At 42.9% G+C, this 17,207-nt stretch overlaps 1 protein-coding gene across 1 annotated transcript; it reads left to right on the top strand.

Annotated features, from left to right (window-relative positions):
* On the top strand, positions 1 to 12,617 carry LOC311048592 (sodium-dependent neutral amino acid transporter SLC6A17-like; the record flags this gene model as incomplete). Its single annotated transcript, XM_084061855.1, has 11 exons — positions 1 to 283; positions 2,475 to 2,632; positions 4,703 to 4,829; positions 7,042 to 7,223; positions 7,816 to 7,926; positions 8,060 to 8,301; positions 9,078 to 9,270; positions 9,783 to 9,975; positions 10,214 to 10,373; positions 11,938 to 12,100; positions 12,225 to 12,617. The coding sequence occupies 11 exons, from the start codon at positions 1 to 3 to the stop codon at positions 12,615 to 12,617; spliced, it is 2,205 nt and encodes a 734-aa protein (XP_083917981.1).
* Positions 12,618 to 17,207: the final 4,590 nt, after the last annotated feature.

The raw sequence follows: 17,207 nt of genomic DNA, 5'->3' as shown, positions 1-17,207 counted from the left end.
ATGCCTAAGACCAGTAAAGTGATACAGCGCGTGCAAAGCCATGAGCACGACGTCACAGAGTCCGTGGCCGACCTGCTCGCGCACGAGGAGCTGGACTACAAGAACAGCATCCTGAACGTGGGAGGGGCCGCGGGGAAGAAAATCCCTCAGATCGAGGTGCCCGAGAACGATGGACGCCCGGCCTGGAACAGCAAGCTGCAGTACATTCTGGCCCAGGTGGGCTTCTCCGTGGGGCTCGGAAACGTGTGGCGCTTCCCCTACCTCTGTCAGAAGAATGGAGGAGGTGAGTTTGGACCATGCTCTCCTTCCTCTCCTTAGTTACTATCCCAAACCCAGGGACGTGCACAGATAGACTCTAGGTGGTGCTGGAGCACCTGCCCTTTGCCCTCTTGACCAGAAGTGCCCTTTCGAATAAAAGAAAAAAAAAACGTTTTTTTTTCTTTTTCAGTTTACAGCAGGAGTCTTCAACAGGGGGTCCGGGACCCCTAGGGGGTCCTCAGAGTTACTACAGGGGGTCCGCCAAATCTTTATGTGATATGATTTTTCTTTTTACCATAACCACTCGAAACCTAGCATCCCTTTTCTGAGGAGAACTTTAGCCAAAAATAGCCGATCTACAAGCCCACAACGCCTCGCAGCGCGAGGCGTTGTGGGCTTGTAGATCGGCAATTTTTGGCAAAGAGGTATAGGTGTAGAGGGAAAAAAGAGCAGACCAAGTAAACAAAAAAAAGTATAATTTACTTGAGAACCTGCCCCTCAAAATGTCTGTGCACGCCACTGTTAATCACAGACACAAGCTGCTGGGATTTGTCGCTACTAAAATACATGACATTTCCACTGGTCTGTCTCTTCACATAGCGACTGGGTTGCCGAGCAGAGGAGCTGGCTATAATTATAGTTGCATTATCGATTACTATACTGCCAGTAGGGCAGGGAAAGTGATACTCTGCTAAAACTGGAAAGAGATAGTACTCATGAATTAAAAATGAATGATTTACGTATCAGTCATGACATTTTATTTTTGTCCCTATAGAGTGCAGGGGTAGGCTGTGTGTAACCTGTGTTCATAGTAGGCAAGAATCACCTTGTCAATAACAAATCTATATGAACCTAATGTTAACGTTGCTGAAGTCCCGAATGTGCCCACCCAAACACCTCCCTCGCTTATCTTCTCTACCATGAAGTGATTTAGTGCACGACACTGCACGTAAGCAGCATTATTTACTGGTGGCAGACGCCTAAACGACAAGTCAGGTAATGTGAGCAGGGGCGCGGCCATCATTCACTCTGTAATTTGCCTCCCGACAGCCAATTACAGACACATTACAAGGGCTGTCATGTGGGGCATTTATCGCTCTTTGGACGGTTCCCTGTTGTCCTTCTCTTTCTCCTTCTACCTTTTTCCTTCTCGCTCTTTCTCTCAGGGACGTGCACAGATAGACTCTAGGTGGTGCTAGAGCCCCTGCCCTTTGCCCTCTTGACCAGAAGTGCCCTTTTTACATCAGGGATCTTCAACAGGGGGTCCGGGACCCCTAGGGGCTCCTCAGAGTTACTACAGGGGGTCCGCCAAATCTTTATGTGATATGATTTTTCTTTTTACCATAACCACTCGAAACCTAGCATCCCTTTTCTGAGGAGAACTTTAGCCAAAAATAGCAGATCTACAAGCCCACAACGCCTCGCGCTGCGAGGCGTTGTGGGCTTGTAGATCGGCTATTTTTGGCAAAGAGGTATAGGTGTAGAGGGAAAAAAGAGCAGACCAAGTAAACAAAAAAAGTATAATTTACATGAGCTCCTGCCCCTCAAAATGTCTGTGCACGCCACTGCTTTCTCTCATACATGTCTGTGTCATGTCAGTCCCTCGCCACCTCTGAATGCCAGAAAATATACCATATATCAGTAATATCACACTTTGAGCTGACCCCAGTTCAGGTAAGCTGCAATGGATGGGATCTGGCTGAACAGTCACAGCATTTGTCATTTGATTTAAGGGCACTGGCAGAGACCCAAAACGATGTACAACCGTAAACTACAATGTACTAGCTTGTTGACCTTCGGTATTCTCTCTATTCAGCCTTTACTTTCTTGATGTAGCTGTAGCAATGTAATTATGTAATTACTATTACTACTACAGTGGTTCTCAAACTTTTTCGTGTCAAGGACCCCCAAATTGATATGTATTTGGCTGCGGACCCCCGTCTGAAAATGTTTTGTGCCAGGGTCTCCCAGGAGAGAAGATTTGTGTTAAAGAAATGCTAAATTATAAAAAAATTAATTGAAACACTCGCTGCCTGTGAGCTTGTATATCTGCTATTTTCAAATAGCCACGGTAAGAATGTTTGCTGGGGACCCCCTGGAACCCCTCCAAGGACCCCTGGGGGATCCCACTTACCAGTGGTCTATAATATGAATGGATTAGATTTTTTTTTCTTTACAAACAACACCTACATGTGTTTTTGTCCTGTGTGTTTCAGGAGCGTACCTGGTACCCTATTTTATCCTCCTCATCATCATTGGAGTCCCACTTTTCTTCCTGGAACTGGCGGTGGGACAGAAGATCCGACGTGGAAGCATTGGGGTGTGGAACTATGTCTGTCCCCGTCTGGGGGGCATAGGGGTGTCCAGTTTGATGGTAAGCCAGTGAAACAATGTCATTTTCTTGAATTTTACTGCTGGGTGAGTATAACCTAGAACACACAGTGACAGTTGTCATCCAAACTGTTATAAGATTATGGACAATGCTTACAGTATTGCATGATGTAAATCTGCCTGCTGTATATTGAGACATGGTTTAGCCCATTAAGACGTGGAACGCATCTGTGTCACTTTTTGATTTGAGCTAAAAAGCATTATTTTACACTTTAGCTATTCAAAAATCATGAAAATGTGTGCAAATCTTTGAATATATATTATTTTAAAGCGAACATTTTTTAACTCAAATCTTTGCTTCTGGGGGGTCCCTGGAACAAAATATTTTGAGATGGGGGTCGGCGGCCAAATAAATGCAATGTTGGGGGTCCTTGACATGAAAAAGTTTGAGCACCACTGATATAGAAACATATGTTTTTTCAGAATACTGTTGGGATTTAGAAGACATTCGTAGAATCGTCCTCAGGTCTTAATGGGTTAGACATGGTCTCTGTATTGAACAACAGATTGACAACAGTGTAGGGGTGGGAAGGACATTTGTGAGTCCCCGGATAAAGATCGAAGACAATACATCAGTCTGTCACACAAGCCCTGCAGTGAATGGTAAAAGCTTCTGCAGAATATGCTTTGCAGGAAAATAATCACTCACTGTGTGATTTTGAAGTGCCTTTTTTTTTCTGCACAGGCAAACACCTTCAATGATCCTCTTGCACCACACAGCATAAATAAATCCCTTACTTGACAGCTACTGTATATAACTGCACTATATGAAATATGAAATATGCACTATGAAATATAATATGTAGGCTGATGTCAAAACATTAAAAACTGAGGTACCGTATTCAAGAAAGGAAGCCACAAGAGGCTATTTTCTGTGATAATCTATCCTGGGTTATTGTGTTTTTTAATTGCTTGCTAATAAAAGTATTCTCCGTATCCGATCATACTGTACCTAGATACTCCTGTGTTTGGAGCAGTGAAAGTTAATAGAATGGATCTTAGCCTCTCTTCAAGGCTGGTGCTAAAGTAGCTATAAATACATCTTTAAGCGATTACCGTGGAAACCTCTGAAAGAGAGCACTTCAATTATTCGTGACTGTCCCATCCATATTTAGCTCCTGTGTGTCCTTTGCTGTCACGGTACCTTGGATGGCTGGCAGGAACATGTCACTTTGTACAAAGCGTGGTGTCTCTTATTTGCATACTTATTTCCAGTCAATATTCTGATGTCATAATAGTCTGCTTTGCTACAGTATGACAAAGTAGTCATCATTTACTTGTCATTTTTATTAAGACACCACCCTCCCTGTAGTAGGGAGAATAATGGATGCACCTGTTCAAGGTCCATAATCCCCCCCCCCCCCACTCTCACAGGATAGGCAAGACGGAGAGTGTTGTAGTGATGGAGTGTAACCCTAACCCTACAGTGGTGGCAGACTGGCAGTGTTGCCAGATGGGAAATATTGAATTATCGTACCGGAGGTTTAAAATGATCGTATTTGAAAGAAAACTAAACGCATCATATGCTGCGTGGAAGCAGGCAACTTCCTGGACCTTAACACAAATAAAAGCCTGAAACTGGACTGGAATGACGCGACCGGTGTTCTTAACGCCTCCAAGTACAGATCTAGGGTCAGATTTGCTGATTTCCTGACTTATTTCGAAAAGCCAAACGGGATCCCGAATCAGCAGCCAGGGAATTTAATAAATTCACGAACTTATCGTACGGCCATTTTTGGAATTATTGATCGTACAGAGGGTAAAGTTATCGTACAAATACAATAATTATCGTACATCTGGCAACACTGAGTGGTGGCAAAACGATCCCGCCTCTAAACATGCAGTTTACCCATTTGATTGGTCCTCCGCCATGTGGTCGTTTGTTTTGACGGTTTGGGTCTCTGCCACTAGAAAGCCCATTTTTAAATCGAGTTGTAAACAACTCCACCCAGCCGGTAAGTCAGTGCCAGCCTGGGAGCCCTTCAACGAGTGCATTAAAGTGATAGACCTTTGTGTCACTTCCATCTCTAACGGTGTGCATACGTCTCTGCAGGTGTGTGGCTTTGTAGGCCTCTACTATAATGTGATCATCGGCTGGAGCATCTTCTACTTTTTCCAGTCCTTCCAGGACCCTCTTCCATGGAGCGACTGTCCAATCAGAAGGAATGGGTCACTAGCTAGTAAGTTTACAACACATACAGTATAAAGGCAACCGAACAACAAAAAATTGCCAGTGAGGGATATGGTGTGAAGCCTTTTCCAACATGTGGTGTTGATAGTAAATCAGGTCATTTAAGTGCATTTAAACATTTTATTTTGACAGAACAAACAAAAGCCGGGTGTTTAACAGATGACCAAACAGCTAAATAAACCGAAAACACTTAAAACAAACTGAAAACACAAATGAAAAACTGTATGGCTTCCCGTGGCGTTCTCAATCCCTACAGCTGTGCACCTGTGACACCCCCAAATACACTGTGTTCCGAGTCCCCGCCTATGCCCAAGCAGTAATATCACAGCACCTTCACGTACACATAATACACCACAATCAAATTGGCTACAACATACAGTATACACTAGTCACCAATGCTCTCTTTTCATGGAACCACTAACAATATCCTGTGATTGAAACAACTGCGGTCAATCCTCAAGACAGGTATTCGTGTTCCAACAGTAAAGTGTATTTCACCGTGCTTTAACCTCAGCTGAATCGCACAGCAAAGCAGATTGGCTGATTGTGTTAACTACTTTGCAAGGTTTCTTTAAAACTAGATTGACATAAACCAGATTAAACTCCTCTGAGGCTCCATCAGATTAGAGGTGATAATATTCCCAGCACAGCCAAGAAACACTCAGCGCATTATACTACGTATGACTCAGCAACAATGGATCTGCCAGCAAATGGAAGGGGGGAGCAGTCAGCATCCTCAGACAGAAGGATGGGCATCTGTTGAAACAATTCTCCGGAAGGACAATGAATTGTGTCCCATGATTTACAAAACTGACACATAGGACAGGAGTGGATGGCTGTTTCTTGACACTTGATGTCCCACATTAAAGGGATATTTCACCCCCAAATTTATTTATTTTTTCTATCGATTAGTCACCCAAGGGAGACTTGAATTCATGGATATCTTTTTGTCGCAAGGCACTGAATCTGGTTCTTAAGCTAAACAAACACCTTAACTGACCTAGTACTAGCTGCACCAGCGTGTGCATTAGCTGGAAAATATCACTGAGCACTGTTTGTTGTCACAGCCAGGTATAAGTAGCCAGCCAACTAATTGCAGGATGGAAGACAGCCAGGTGATTGCCAGGACACACCTCCCCACAAGCAGAGTGCAGCTCCAACCTAATGGACAAACAAGCAGAAGTTAAAGAGACAGACAGGAATTCCAAGCTGCCATGACATGACCAGCAGAGGTAGGCAGCGGTTCCGGTACCGGTAGGAGACACAAAGAAGACTCTTTGTGTCTCCTACTGGAACCGCTGCCGGTCATCAAATTATTGGCTTAGGAATGCGACAAAAACAAAATACCCATGAATTCGATCGGAAAAAAAATACATTTTGGGGGTGAACTATCCCTTTAAGATCATGATACAACACCTCAGTTTATGCAGCAGTGAGGTGTACCCTCTCCACTGCCACAGTTATTATTGGATTCTGTCCATTAATATATGTTAATCGACAACAGCGGCTATGAGGCCATTGGCACCGTGAAACTACAACTTCTGAAGCCAATAAGTGTAAAGAGAGAGAGACGGCCTCATATTGACGATGGTCTGTGGGCTAGTAAACAATAAGCCTGAGTCACTGCAAACAGCTTGCATACTGAACACTAAAAGGGTAGACGGTAAATGACTGATGGGATTATGTCAGAATTATGATTGCTTTAGCTACAGTATACTGTGCACTGTCATATATAAATGCCACCCACTTGAGCTTGCCAAGCGCGTGTGCGCGTGTGTGTGCGCGTGCGTGCGTGCGCGCGTGCGTGTGTGTGTCCATAATGATTAAAGAACTAGCCTATAAAACAGATTTCTCCAACCATGTGTCAGCCCCCCCGCACCCTCCCCAAGGTTGAACAACAACAATATGTGTGTGGTGTACACAGAGAAATGTCAGGTCTTGTGAATGACTGTACGTGCTCTGCATACCAAATGCAGAGTTGACCTTGTTTAGCTCAGAGAGCCAAACCAGCAGAAAATAGAGATGTCGACTCCCAGCGTCATCTCTCCCATCGCACTCTCAAATCCAGTCTTTCTCTCTCCCCCCCCCCCCCCCCGCTACATGCTTGCACCCCCACCTCCTCACCCATGTGTGGTCCCACCGTACCCATGTGTTCGTATCACTGTCCCCACGCTGACCTCCTTGTCTTATCATGTGACCAGTGGTGGAGCCAGAGTGCGCCAAAAGCTCAGCCACCACTTACTTCTGGTACCGGCAGACCCTTAACATCACCAGCACCATCGCAGATAGCGGCGGCCTCAACGTGAAGATGACCCTGTCTCTGCTGGTGGCCTGGATTATCGTCTGCCTCGCCGTCATCAGAGGCATCGCCTCTTCCGGGAAGGTTAGAATGTTCGTGTTATCAGAACCTGAATCGGAATCTGTTTATCGGCCCCGACACACAGCCAATTTGACTCGATGCTTTGCTCACAGAAACATACTGTAGGAAACGTTACATATAGCAGATAAGAGAATAAAGTATAAAACATCAGAGTAAGATATGAAACATTAATGAAAGGAATATATACAGTAAGGATGATTGTGTGAGAACTGGTGAGAGCATTATGCATTGTGAACAATATTGGAGGTGTGTATGCTGTGATGAGTCAAAGCATACAGTTTCATCTAATACTGCACAGATAGATATATAGCAATAATATTGCATACAGTAGGTAGACATTGCACTTGGTAGTAGTTGCATGACTGTAAAGAGCATGAGCAAGACTTGCAAGATTTGTGTAGCGCTGGATTCCAGCTCTTATAGTAGGGGGATCAAAGGCAAAGCGGACTGATTGTGATACACGTATATAGATAGACCTTTATTGATCCCGCGGGGGGAAATTCAGTCGCCAGATTGATTTGGATGTGTCATGAAAGTGAAGGCGTGCAAATGTAGTCTGAAATATATATTTCTCCTCCCTTCCCTCACATCACAGGTGATGTACTTCAGCTCTCTGTTCCCCTATGTGGTGCTTTTCTGTTTCCTGGTTCGAGGTTTGATGCTAAAGGGATCGGTGGATGGCATTGCTCATATGTTCACTCCAAAGGTAAGACCGAGGGATCCCCTCTCTCTCCTCCCCTAAGTATTGATTCATCATTGCCTGAAAATGATCGTTTACTATACACAGTACAGTAGTACACATTATGAGTTCAGGTTTCCCCCAATATTTATCCACACAGCTGGAGAAGATGCTGGAGCCCCAGGTATGGAGGGAGGCAGCCACCCAGGTCTTCTTCGCCCTGGGCCTGGGATTCGGAGGAGTCATCGCCTTCTCCAGTTATAACAAGATAGACAACAATTGTCACTTTGACGCTGTGCTCGTATCCTTCATCAACTTTTTCACCTCCATCCTGGCAACACTGGTGGTGTTTGCTGTGCTGGGCTTTAAGGCAAACATCATGAACGAAAAGTGTGTCGTGGAGTAAGTTCAGTCTCCCACCCACTCCTCCACATGCCATTCCTGTTAAAGCAATAAGCAATTATTCTTTGGTGGAACCTTTGATTGTATACCACCTGGTTATTATATAGATTAGATTATATAATCTATATTATTATATAATCTTATAAAAAGTATATATTATAAAGTCCAAACATTGTCAATTATTTGTATCCTTTGCTTCTGTGTTCCGTTCACTATACTATCATTGCAGGGCAAAACATCACATTTAAAAATCAGGTTTTAGCACATAAATGACAGGCAAAGGCATATTCCAATATATTTCAAAAAGCTACCCCATTTTGGTGATAAATGGCTGATTTCATGTTTATTTTACTCTTGATGGCAGTACTGTAGCAGGACAGCAACAACAACGCCACTAGGCAGAATAGCCGGGAAAGAATATGCACCTGGACCTTTTCTTTTCTTTCAGCTTTGTCTTTATGTTCGTGTATGTGCTAAAATGGTGTGATTTTGAGACCTGTTTAACCATACAGTGAGAGTGAATGGAATCACTATAGTTCTGATTTCTCGCACATAGAGCACAGAACCAACAGATAAAGATTTTAAGTCAATATTTTGACTTATATCATGGCCAGGTAGATAACCCACGGTTCTACCAAAGTTCAACGTCGCTTTAAATAATCGTTCTACCGCTAGAACGTGCTATTTCTGCTTTTGGAGTTTAAAAAAAAATGTATATTATGTCCATGAAATATTTTCATTAACGCCCTGGTTATTGTTTCCATTTGTCTGCGCAGCAATTCAGAGAAGATTCTTGGATATCTCAACTCAAATGTTCTGAGTTATGACCTAATCCCACCCCATGTGAACTTCTCCCACATGAGCACATCAGACTATGCTGAGATGTACAGTGTCATCAAGACAGTGAAAGAGGGCAGCTTCTCTGAGATGGGTCTGGATCCCTGTCTTCTGGAGGATGAGCTCAACAAGGTCTGTCTCGTCACTGGTACTCAAACTCATCATTCTGTGAACCTAACCACATTCAACCATATTTTGCCATGGGGAATGTCATTTGGGCATGCCATTATATTAAAGAATTACGAAAATAGCAGATCTACAAGTTCACAATGTGTCGCATCACGACAATTATTGAAAAAATTGTGAGTATTTCATAAATTGTGTGCTGCATGACACACAATTTATTATGAAATAGGGCTTAAGTGGTTAACTGTGTTAGCATAGGTCAGGCCCTGGGTGTCGTCATATTTGAAAATATGAAAATACATTAAGGCCGACTGAGGGCTGACTAAGTTTCAAGTGGTTGATGTAAAAGAAAACTATCCTAACACACAAAGATTTGTGCGCCCCCCCCCAGTAGTAACTCTGACATGACACTGAGTACTAACAAGCAATTCTACGAATATAACACAGATGATTTCTCTCCTGTCGCTGGACTCATGAACTGTATACATTCAATTATTCACCCTCCTCTCTCACTGCAGTCTGTACAAGGCACAGGCTTGGCTTTTATCGCATTCACTGAGGCCATGACCCATTTCCCAGGCTCCCCCTTCTGGTCCGTCATGTTCTTCTTCATGCTGATCAACTTGGGTCTGGGCAGCATGATCGGCACCATGACGGGCATCACCACGCCCATCCTGGACGCCTACAAGATCAAGAAGGAGATCCTCACAGGTGAGCCCTGCTGCTATTTTTGCTATTTACTTGATCAGCACATTTTGAAATGGGCTGCACATTATCAGTTTTTGTGACATTGGTCCATGTGTACTGTACAGAATACAAAATACATACTGGAAAAACGTTTATTTTGTTTTTAAATATAAAGCTTGCAGCATTTGCAAAGTGTTACAAAGTTGCATAGTGTCACTTTTCCTCTTAACACTGGTCATTTCTTCTTCTTCTTCCACTTTAGTGGGCTGCTGCATCATAGCCTTCTTCTGTGGTCTGCTGTTTGTTCAGCGCTCTGGCAACTACTTTGTCACCATGTTTGATGATTACTCGGCCGGTCTGCCCCTCACTGTTGTGGTCATTCTGGAAAACCTGTCTGTCGCCTGGATTTACGGCACCAAGAGGTGAGGCCAGACCTACCTCAGAGAACTCAATCTCTCTCTCTCTCTCTGTGGTGTGTGCGTGCGTGCATGCGTGCGTGCGTACGTATGCGCGCATGAATTTTGTGTCCACTTTCTACATGTCTGTTTCGGTGTGTATTCTTGTTGTAGTGTCAAAGTCCTTAGGCACTACTGGTTGCCGACGGCCAGGAATGAAGTTTAACGTACTCTATCCTGGGGTGGATCTGTTTGTGTCGGTGCTGCACCGCTGAACAAACCACACACGTTGTGTGTGCATGTCCAAACGAGCCCCGCTGGTTTGATTTGCTTCCCAATAAACAAATCAACTACCGTTGAAACGAGGCAGGTTGCCGACTTAAATGTAGTGTCAAAGTCCTATACTTGTTTAGGCACTACTGGTTGCCGACGGCCAGGAATGAAGTTTAGACGTGTGCTCAATAAAACGTGTCCGTTGAGTTGATAACAAATGATATTTATTCTCTGTTCCTATTGTCCGTCACTTCAGCATACACAAAATATGAAAGCAAAATATACAGGCAAAACTTAAACAGAGCACGGCACAGCATACAGACCACCAGCGCTCAAGAACACAGTAGAAAAACTGTTTGCCTAGCCGTTGGATTCAGGGACCTTATTAAATACCCTGGCAACCTTGGCCATGACCATGCCCTGCAGTGACGTCATCAAAGAGTAAAATAACAACAGCAATCATATGGCTCTTACACTAGTGTTTTTGTATGTGTGGCTTTGTGTCTGCATGCTGTTGACGTGATATCACGCCCGTCACCCTAATTCCCAATTTTCCCTACTTACAACTACAAATTTGAGTAGCCAATTATTTTTTACCCCTTTTTCGCCCCAATTTAGTCGTTATGCCAATTAATTCCTCCCCACACACATTTCTGTGTTGTCATTGCTGTCGTATCCTACTGACTCACCTGCCAGTGAGGAGCCCCCACCAGGAGGACGTAGAGCCTTCATTCTACTCCTCCCGCCCAACACTCCCCGCTGACAGGTGCCGCCCCCAGCCCGTAGAAGTATGTGCAATGACCATTATCACCCTCCCCATCCGGCTTCCCTTCCTCGAACACGGGCCAATTGTGTTCGTACTGTAGACGCTCGACAAAGCCGGTTGCACTTGTATCCCTACTTGATTCCTTCTGTTGTTTTGATAGCTGGTTTATCCCTTTTTTTCTCTGCAGATATTGGTTATTTTTTGTTAGTTAAATCACTTTTTTCTTCAAACACGAATGTTAAGAATATATTTTAGGTGGCATGTTGTTTAGACAGATGCAAAGTGATGTTTACCTGTCTGAGGTGATACATTTGTTCTCTTTTCATTCTATTTGTGTGACTATTTACCTTGTTGTTTGTTGACTAGGGTTCATGCTTACTCTGCTTACTCTAATCTCGCACTAGTATGTCGGACGCTCTGGAGCGTCTGAATTGTTAATCGTAAATGTATATGAGACACAGCGACAGAAATCAGAGGATACAGCTGGCTGAGGTGACTGTACAGTGAACGACCTTCATTAAACCCATGCATGCACTTGTCTTTGGGTGTCAGGTTCATGCAGGACCTGGAGGACATGCTGGGTTTCCGGCCCTATTCCTTCTATTTCTACATGTGGAAGTACGTCTCTCCTCTGTGTCTCATCGTCCTCATCTCTGCCACGGTCATAGAGATGGCCATCAGCCCACCAGGGTACAACGCCTGGGTTGAAGAACTGGTCAGTGTGTGTGTGTGTGTGTGTGTGTGTGTGTGTGTGTGTGTGTGTGTAAGTTGTTCTATACAGTGTTTAAAGGTAATTGCTTTGTTCTCTTGCTTTGTTCTCTCTCTCTCTCTCTCTCTAGGCTCAGGAGCGCTTCCAGAGCTACCCTACCTGGGCACTGATCATGTGCTACGCCCTCATCTTGGCGGCCATGCTGCCTCTCCCCGTCGTCTTCATCGTGCGGCACTTCAACCTCGTGTCGGACGGCTCCAACAAGCTGTCCGTGGCCTACCGCAAGACCATGATGAAGGACATGTCCAACCTGGAGGAGCAGGACGAGACGCGGTTCATCCTCGGCGCCAAGCCCGGCGGGGTGCCCGTCGCGTCCGCGCCCGTGAGCAGACCCTACCTGGGTCCCAAGCCGATCGATCCCAACTCCCTCTCCCCAAGCAGCTGCTACGGAACAGGCTACCAGAACGAAGCCATCAGCCCCGTCACCCCGACCACGCCCATCGCCCCGGAGTTAGGCCCCTGACCTCGCAAGTTCTCTCACTCTGTTCCTTTTGCCTAATTTGCCTTTTCAACAAATAGTCTTCACCAGGGGGCGCTGCAGCGCTGCCTAAAATCCCCCCACCACTCAGAGTAAGCTCAATGCAATAATATAATATTCCCCACTTACTGTAGCAAACATTGCTGGAAGTAACCACAACCTGTGAAAACGCCTGAAATAAGGAGTATGCCACGTACTGGCAGAACAAATGGATCTATGAGAAAAGTCAGCATTTCTGTCCGATTGTGTCCCACAGTCGATTAATTACAAGACGGTGTGAGATGACAGTGAGATACGGCTGTATCCAGTGCTGCTCTGTACAGTATGTGACATACTTTAATATCACTATTTCAATGTGATCGGGGTCTGCTTTTCTTTGCCTTAGCAGTGTAAGGAAGCCCTGCAGTGCAGGGGGCACACAGTATCACTGGCACAGATCCAGCTGTATAGGCTCTATGCACAGCAGCCATATTGGAAAGGAATTGGGCCTCTTCTTACTTCCTTCACAGGTGTTACCAATGATACTAATGAAGGCTCTGTTCCATTCTGGCCAGGGTGCTGATATCGTGCATGTTGGCTCACTAGAAACACTCCATTTTGGTTCCCAAATGGCCCCTTATGGTGGGTGCGTAACTCTCAGAGTGATGGGGGTCCTTGAAAATAAGACAACCACTATGCCACACTAAATGGAACAGAGCCTTCATTAGTATCATTGGTAACACCTGTGAAGGAAGTAAGAAGACGAGGCCCAATTCATTCCCAATATGGCTGCTGTGCATAGTGCCTATTCACCCTGTTCTGTATGTTAGTCCTAGAGGAAGAATGTAGAGGAACCACTGTGTTCTACTTTGTTTTGGTACTGTGGTACTTGAAGTCAATCTGAATGTGAGTTTAGTTTTGAGTTTTTTAAAGGTTTGAAGCCTAGTGTTGTTCGCTTTGCTGCACTCCAGCAGCCCTGTGTCAAAGCCATACAGTCTGTTTAAAACAAAAATGAGTCTCATATTTTGTATAATTCCTGTACAGTGATTCCAGTGTGTGAACGTGTGTGAAATAGCTATAGATGCGGTTTTATTCTATTTTAAAGTGTTTGTTTAGCTTTGTTTTCAGAGCTCATGGGGCTCTGTATGAAAAACTATGCTTACGGCTGCTGCAAAGACACCCATTCATGTGATAGCACACATCCTGTACAATGCACAGTCAAATCCGCACTGTTTATTTATCAATTTGTAACTCTGAGAGTGTACAAATATAGCCAGATGGACATGTACATGACACTCCAATTACATTTGTATATCTGTATATATATATCTCAGAGTGTGGGTGAACATCCTCATCCAAGTGTCAGTCTCCTACTGTATATTGTGTGTAGTTGATATTGTATTTATTTGTTGTGTAGAAGTGATGTGATGTTATTATTTTTGGTGCAAGTTAGTGGAGATTTAAAAGTCAACATTCTCTCCATGTCACACACTTGTAGTTGCGGAGACTGAATCATTTCATTACTTCCACCAAATAATAATGTACAGTAGAAAATAATACTTGAAAACAGCACATTTGTATTACTGAATAACAGGACACTTCCCATTTCTTAGATATAATGAATGGCATTTCATATGCAGTAAGGTTCATCCGTGGGTGACTTCTTTGCTTCTTTGAATCTTTTAACTCTATGGAATAGAAAGACATCTAGATTCCCTCACTGACTAAATCATTGCTTGTTTGTGAGGATCTTAATTGTTGAAAAGGTTCTTGGAAGTGTTTTGTCAGCTGGCTTTGATACAATCAAGACTTTCATTTCGCAAAATTTTACAATGCTACAAAAGCACAAATAAGATTTGATTGCCACAAGATTGTTATTATTCTTAACTAAAGACAGTTGAATCTGAGAATCTGACACTTTATTTTTACTTTGTATGCCCAAATGAAATGCACAAACCATGTTCAGTGTAAGCCAATACACAGTGAACATAGCCTAATACAGATAGTTTAAGCACAGAGGAATCAGTTATGGACCAAGTAATTTCACAATTAAATGTCCACAATCTGGTTGCTTTAAAAGCAATTCATAAGAATATTATTTTCATCAGCACACATGTATGAACATTTCATACTTGACGATAGATCAGGAAATTATGCACATATAACTAATGTAATCTGAAGCTAGTCTTTTGTTGTTTTTGCACATGCATGCACAAAAAAAAACACAGTATTACTGTCTGCTTGCACTGATTCCTTGTCCTTTCTCTTCTTCACTATAAGTAAAGTCTTTTGCGATGCAGTCAAAGCTGGCAACTATGTTAGTTCAACAGAACAGACAGGTCTGTTTTGTTACTAAATTGAACTGAGGTTTGAACAGCACATGATTCAATTGGACAAAGCACAGAAGAAGAATTCTCACAAAAACATCTTCCACTTTTGTACACATTTGTCTTGCTCTCATTAGTCATACAACTCAATTCAATTAATTACATGATAGATTCCGTTAACGGGATCTTTTCTTTTGTTTTCAATCAAAATATTCAAAGCCATAGCGTTATCGATTAAAGGGACTATATTTATATTACTGTATATTAGCTGTTGGTGTATATTCTACAGATGAATAGTGGAGATTTATCTTCAGAGTTGAGTATATATATTTTCATCTTGTGTGATGCATATTTGGATTGTATATTTAAAGACTTATATCTATTTTGTAGTTTGTGAGCCTACATGACATGTGAAAATGACCGTGGGGAGATGGAAGGTAGTGTTTCTCATGTTCAGATCCCATGCCCATCCTCAGAGTAGCCTTGTGTTTTAATAGCATGAAGGTAAAACTGATTTACTGGACCTGGTGTTCTTTCTTTCACTACTTTCAAAGGAGCTCTGTATCGTCAGAGGTACTGTGTGAAGTGCACTATCTCACCTGTCTGTTTTAGACTCCCTTGTCCAGTTTGGTTATGTTTTCAGTCTTATGTTATAGTGGGTGGGAACCAGACTTTTCCTCTTGTGATTGTACCATGTGTAGAGAGAGCTCTTTGTCTTTAAAGTCTGTAAAGTAAATAGTATTGTCTCCATTGATTGCACAGCAAATAATCAAACTTATAAAAAGATGTGGACACAAAGCATATAAATGTCTTAAAAAGTTCCAAACTTTGACATACAATATACAGTATATGACCAAAAGTCAGTGGACTCTTTCGAAATAGTGTTTTTACTTAGTGCACTTCGCTCCAGCGAGGCTACACCTACTGTATAATGTATAATACATTCTAAACAATATTGTGTTCTCCCAATTTTGTGGTAAAAGTTTGTGGAAGGCCGTTGTGTGTTTCAGAATGACAGTCTCCCATGCTCCCCCAAACAGAAAGGGTTTGTGGACATGAGGAGGAAGAACTTTAAATTGCCTACACAGAGACCTGACCCTTAACACTATATCAAACACCTTTGGAATTCGTCTAATCGCCCAACATTAGTGTCTGACCTCATTCATGGTTTTGTGGATAAATGGAAGCAAATCACAGGCATTGATATGGAGCTGCCCCCCCCCCCCCCCCCCCCCCTTTGCTTCTATAACATCCTCTATTAGTCTGGGATGGCTCTTCACAGGTTGGAACAATGCAGCAGCAATTTGCTTTCATTTAGCCATTACTAGGGTTGGACACTTCTTGTTGAGGACCTGGCTCTCATATGGTATTCCCATTCATTCCAAAGGAATTTGATAGGGTTAAGAGGTCAGGGCTCTTTGTAGGCAATTAAAGTTCTTTCTCACTCAGCTCAACAAAGCATTTCTGTATGGGGGAGTATGGGCAGCACAAGGGGATTGTCAATCTTTAACAGGCACCACCAGCCTTACACACACCGTTGCCACAAAATTGAAATAACACAATTTTGAATGTCAGTGTAGTTAACAGTTCTCCAGTCACAGGAACAAAGGGCACTAATTAGAAACACTAATTAGAAAGAGGTCCACAGACTATCGGTCATAATAGTGTATAATATGACAAGTAATACTGAATGTGAATATCAATGCACTTTTTCGCTTTGCCTCCAAAAAAAAACAAATGTATTTTTTTCTTTCCTCCTTCCTTTCTTTCTTAGTCCTCTTAATGCTACGCTCAATGTTTGCTCTTGACTGGATACAGTCTGGGAAAATGTTATATTAACTACAAGTGTAACTATAGCTGAAAGATAAAACTTTACAGCCCTAGAGAAAAAATATGAATAACAATGGGTCCAAACGTTGGAGTGTATGTGTATACATAATGTGTATGTATGCGACTATGCGTATAGTATGTATTAGATTGTAGATTCCTTCTGATTTACTGTGGATGCAGGGCCTTACTGAGCACATGTTTCACAATAATGACAGTCTTTCTCTTCAATCCTCATGATTGTATGACACTGAGACATTGTAAAAGAAATGTATGTATATTAATTATAGATATCACTCTGAAAAATATCAATAAATTGTAAACAACCTGTCCTGGTATTACTTACTGTCGATGAAAACACTGATAAATCAGTACTTCAATTCATTACTCTCAGTCTCTCACTGTTAAGAGTCAACCTGTTGGCCAATGACCAGTTCTATTG

Source organism: Gymnoscopelus microlampas, assembly GCF_963454915.1.
Source record: "Gymnoscopelus microlampas genome assembly, chromosome: 7".
NCBI lineage: Eukaryota > Metazoa > Chordata > Actinopteri > Myctophiformes > Myctophidae > Gymnoscopelus > Gymnoscopelus microlampas.
This window is presented reverse-complemented; position numbering and strand designations above follow the sequence as displayed.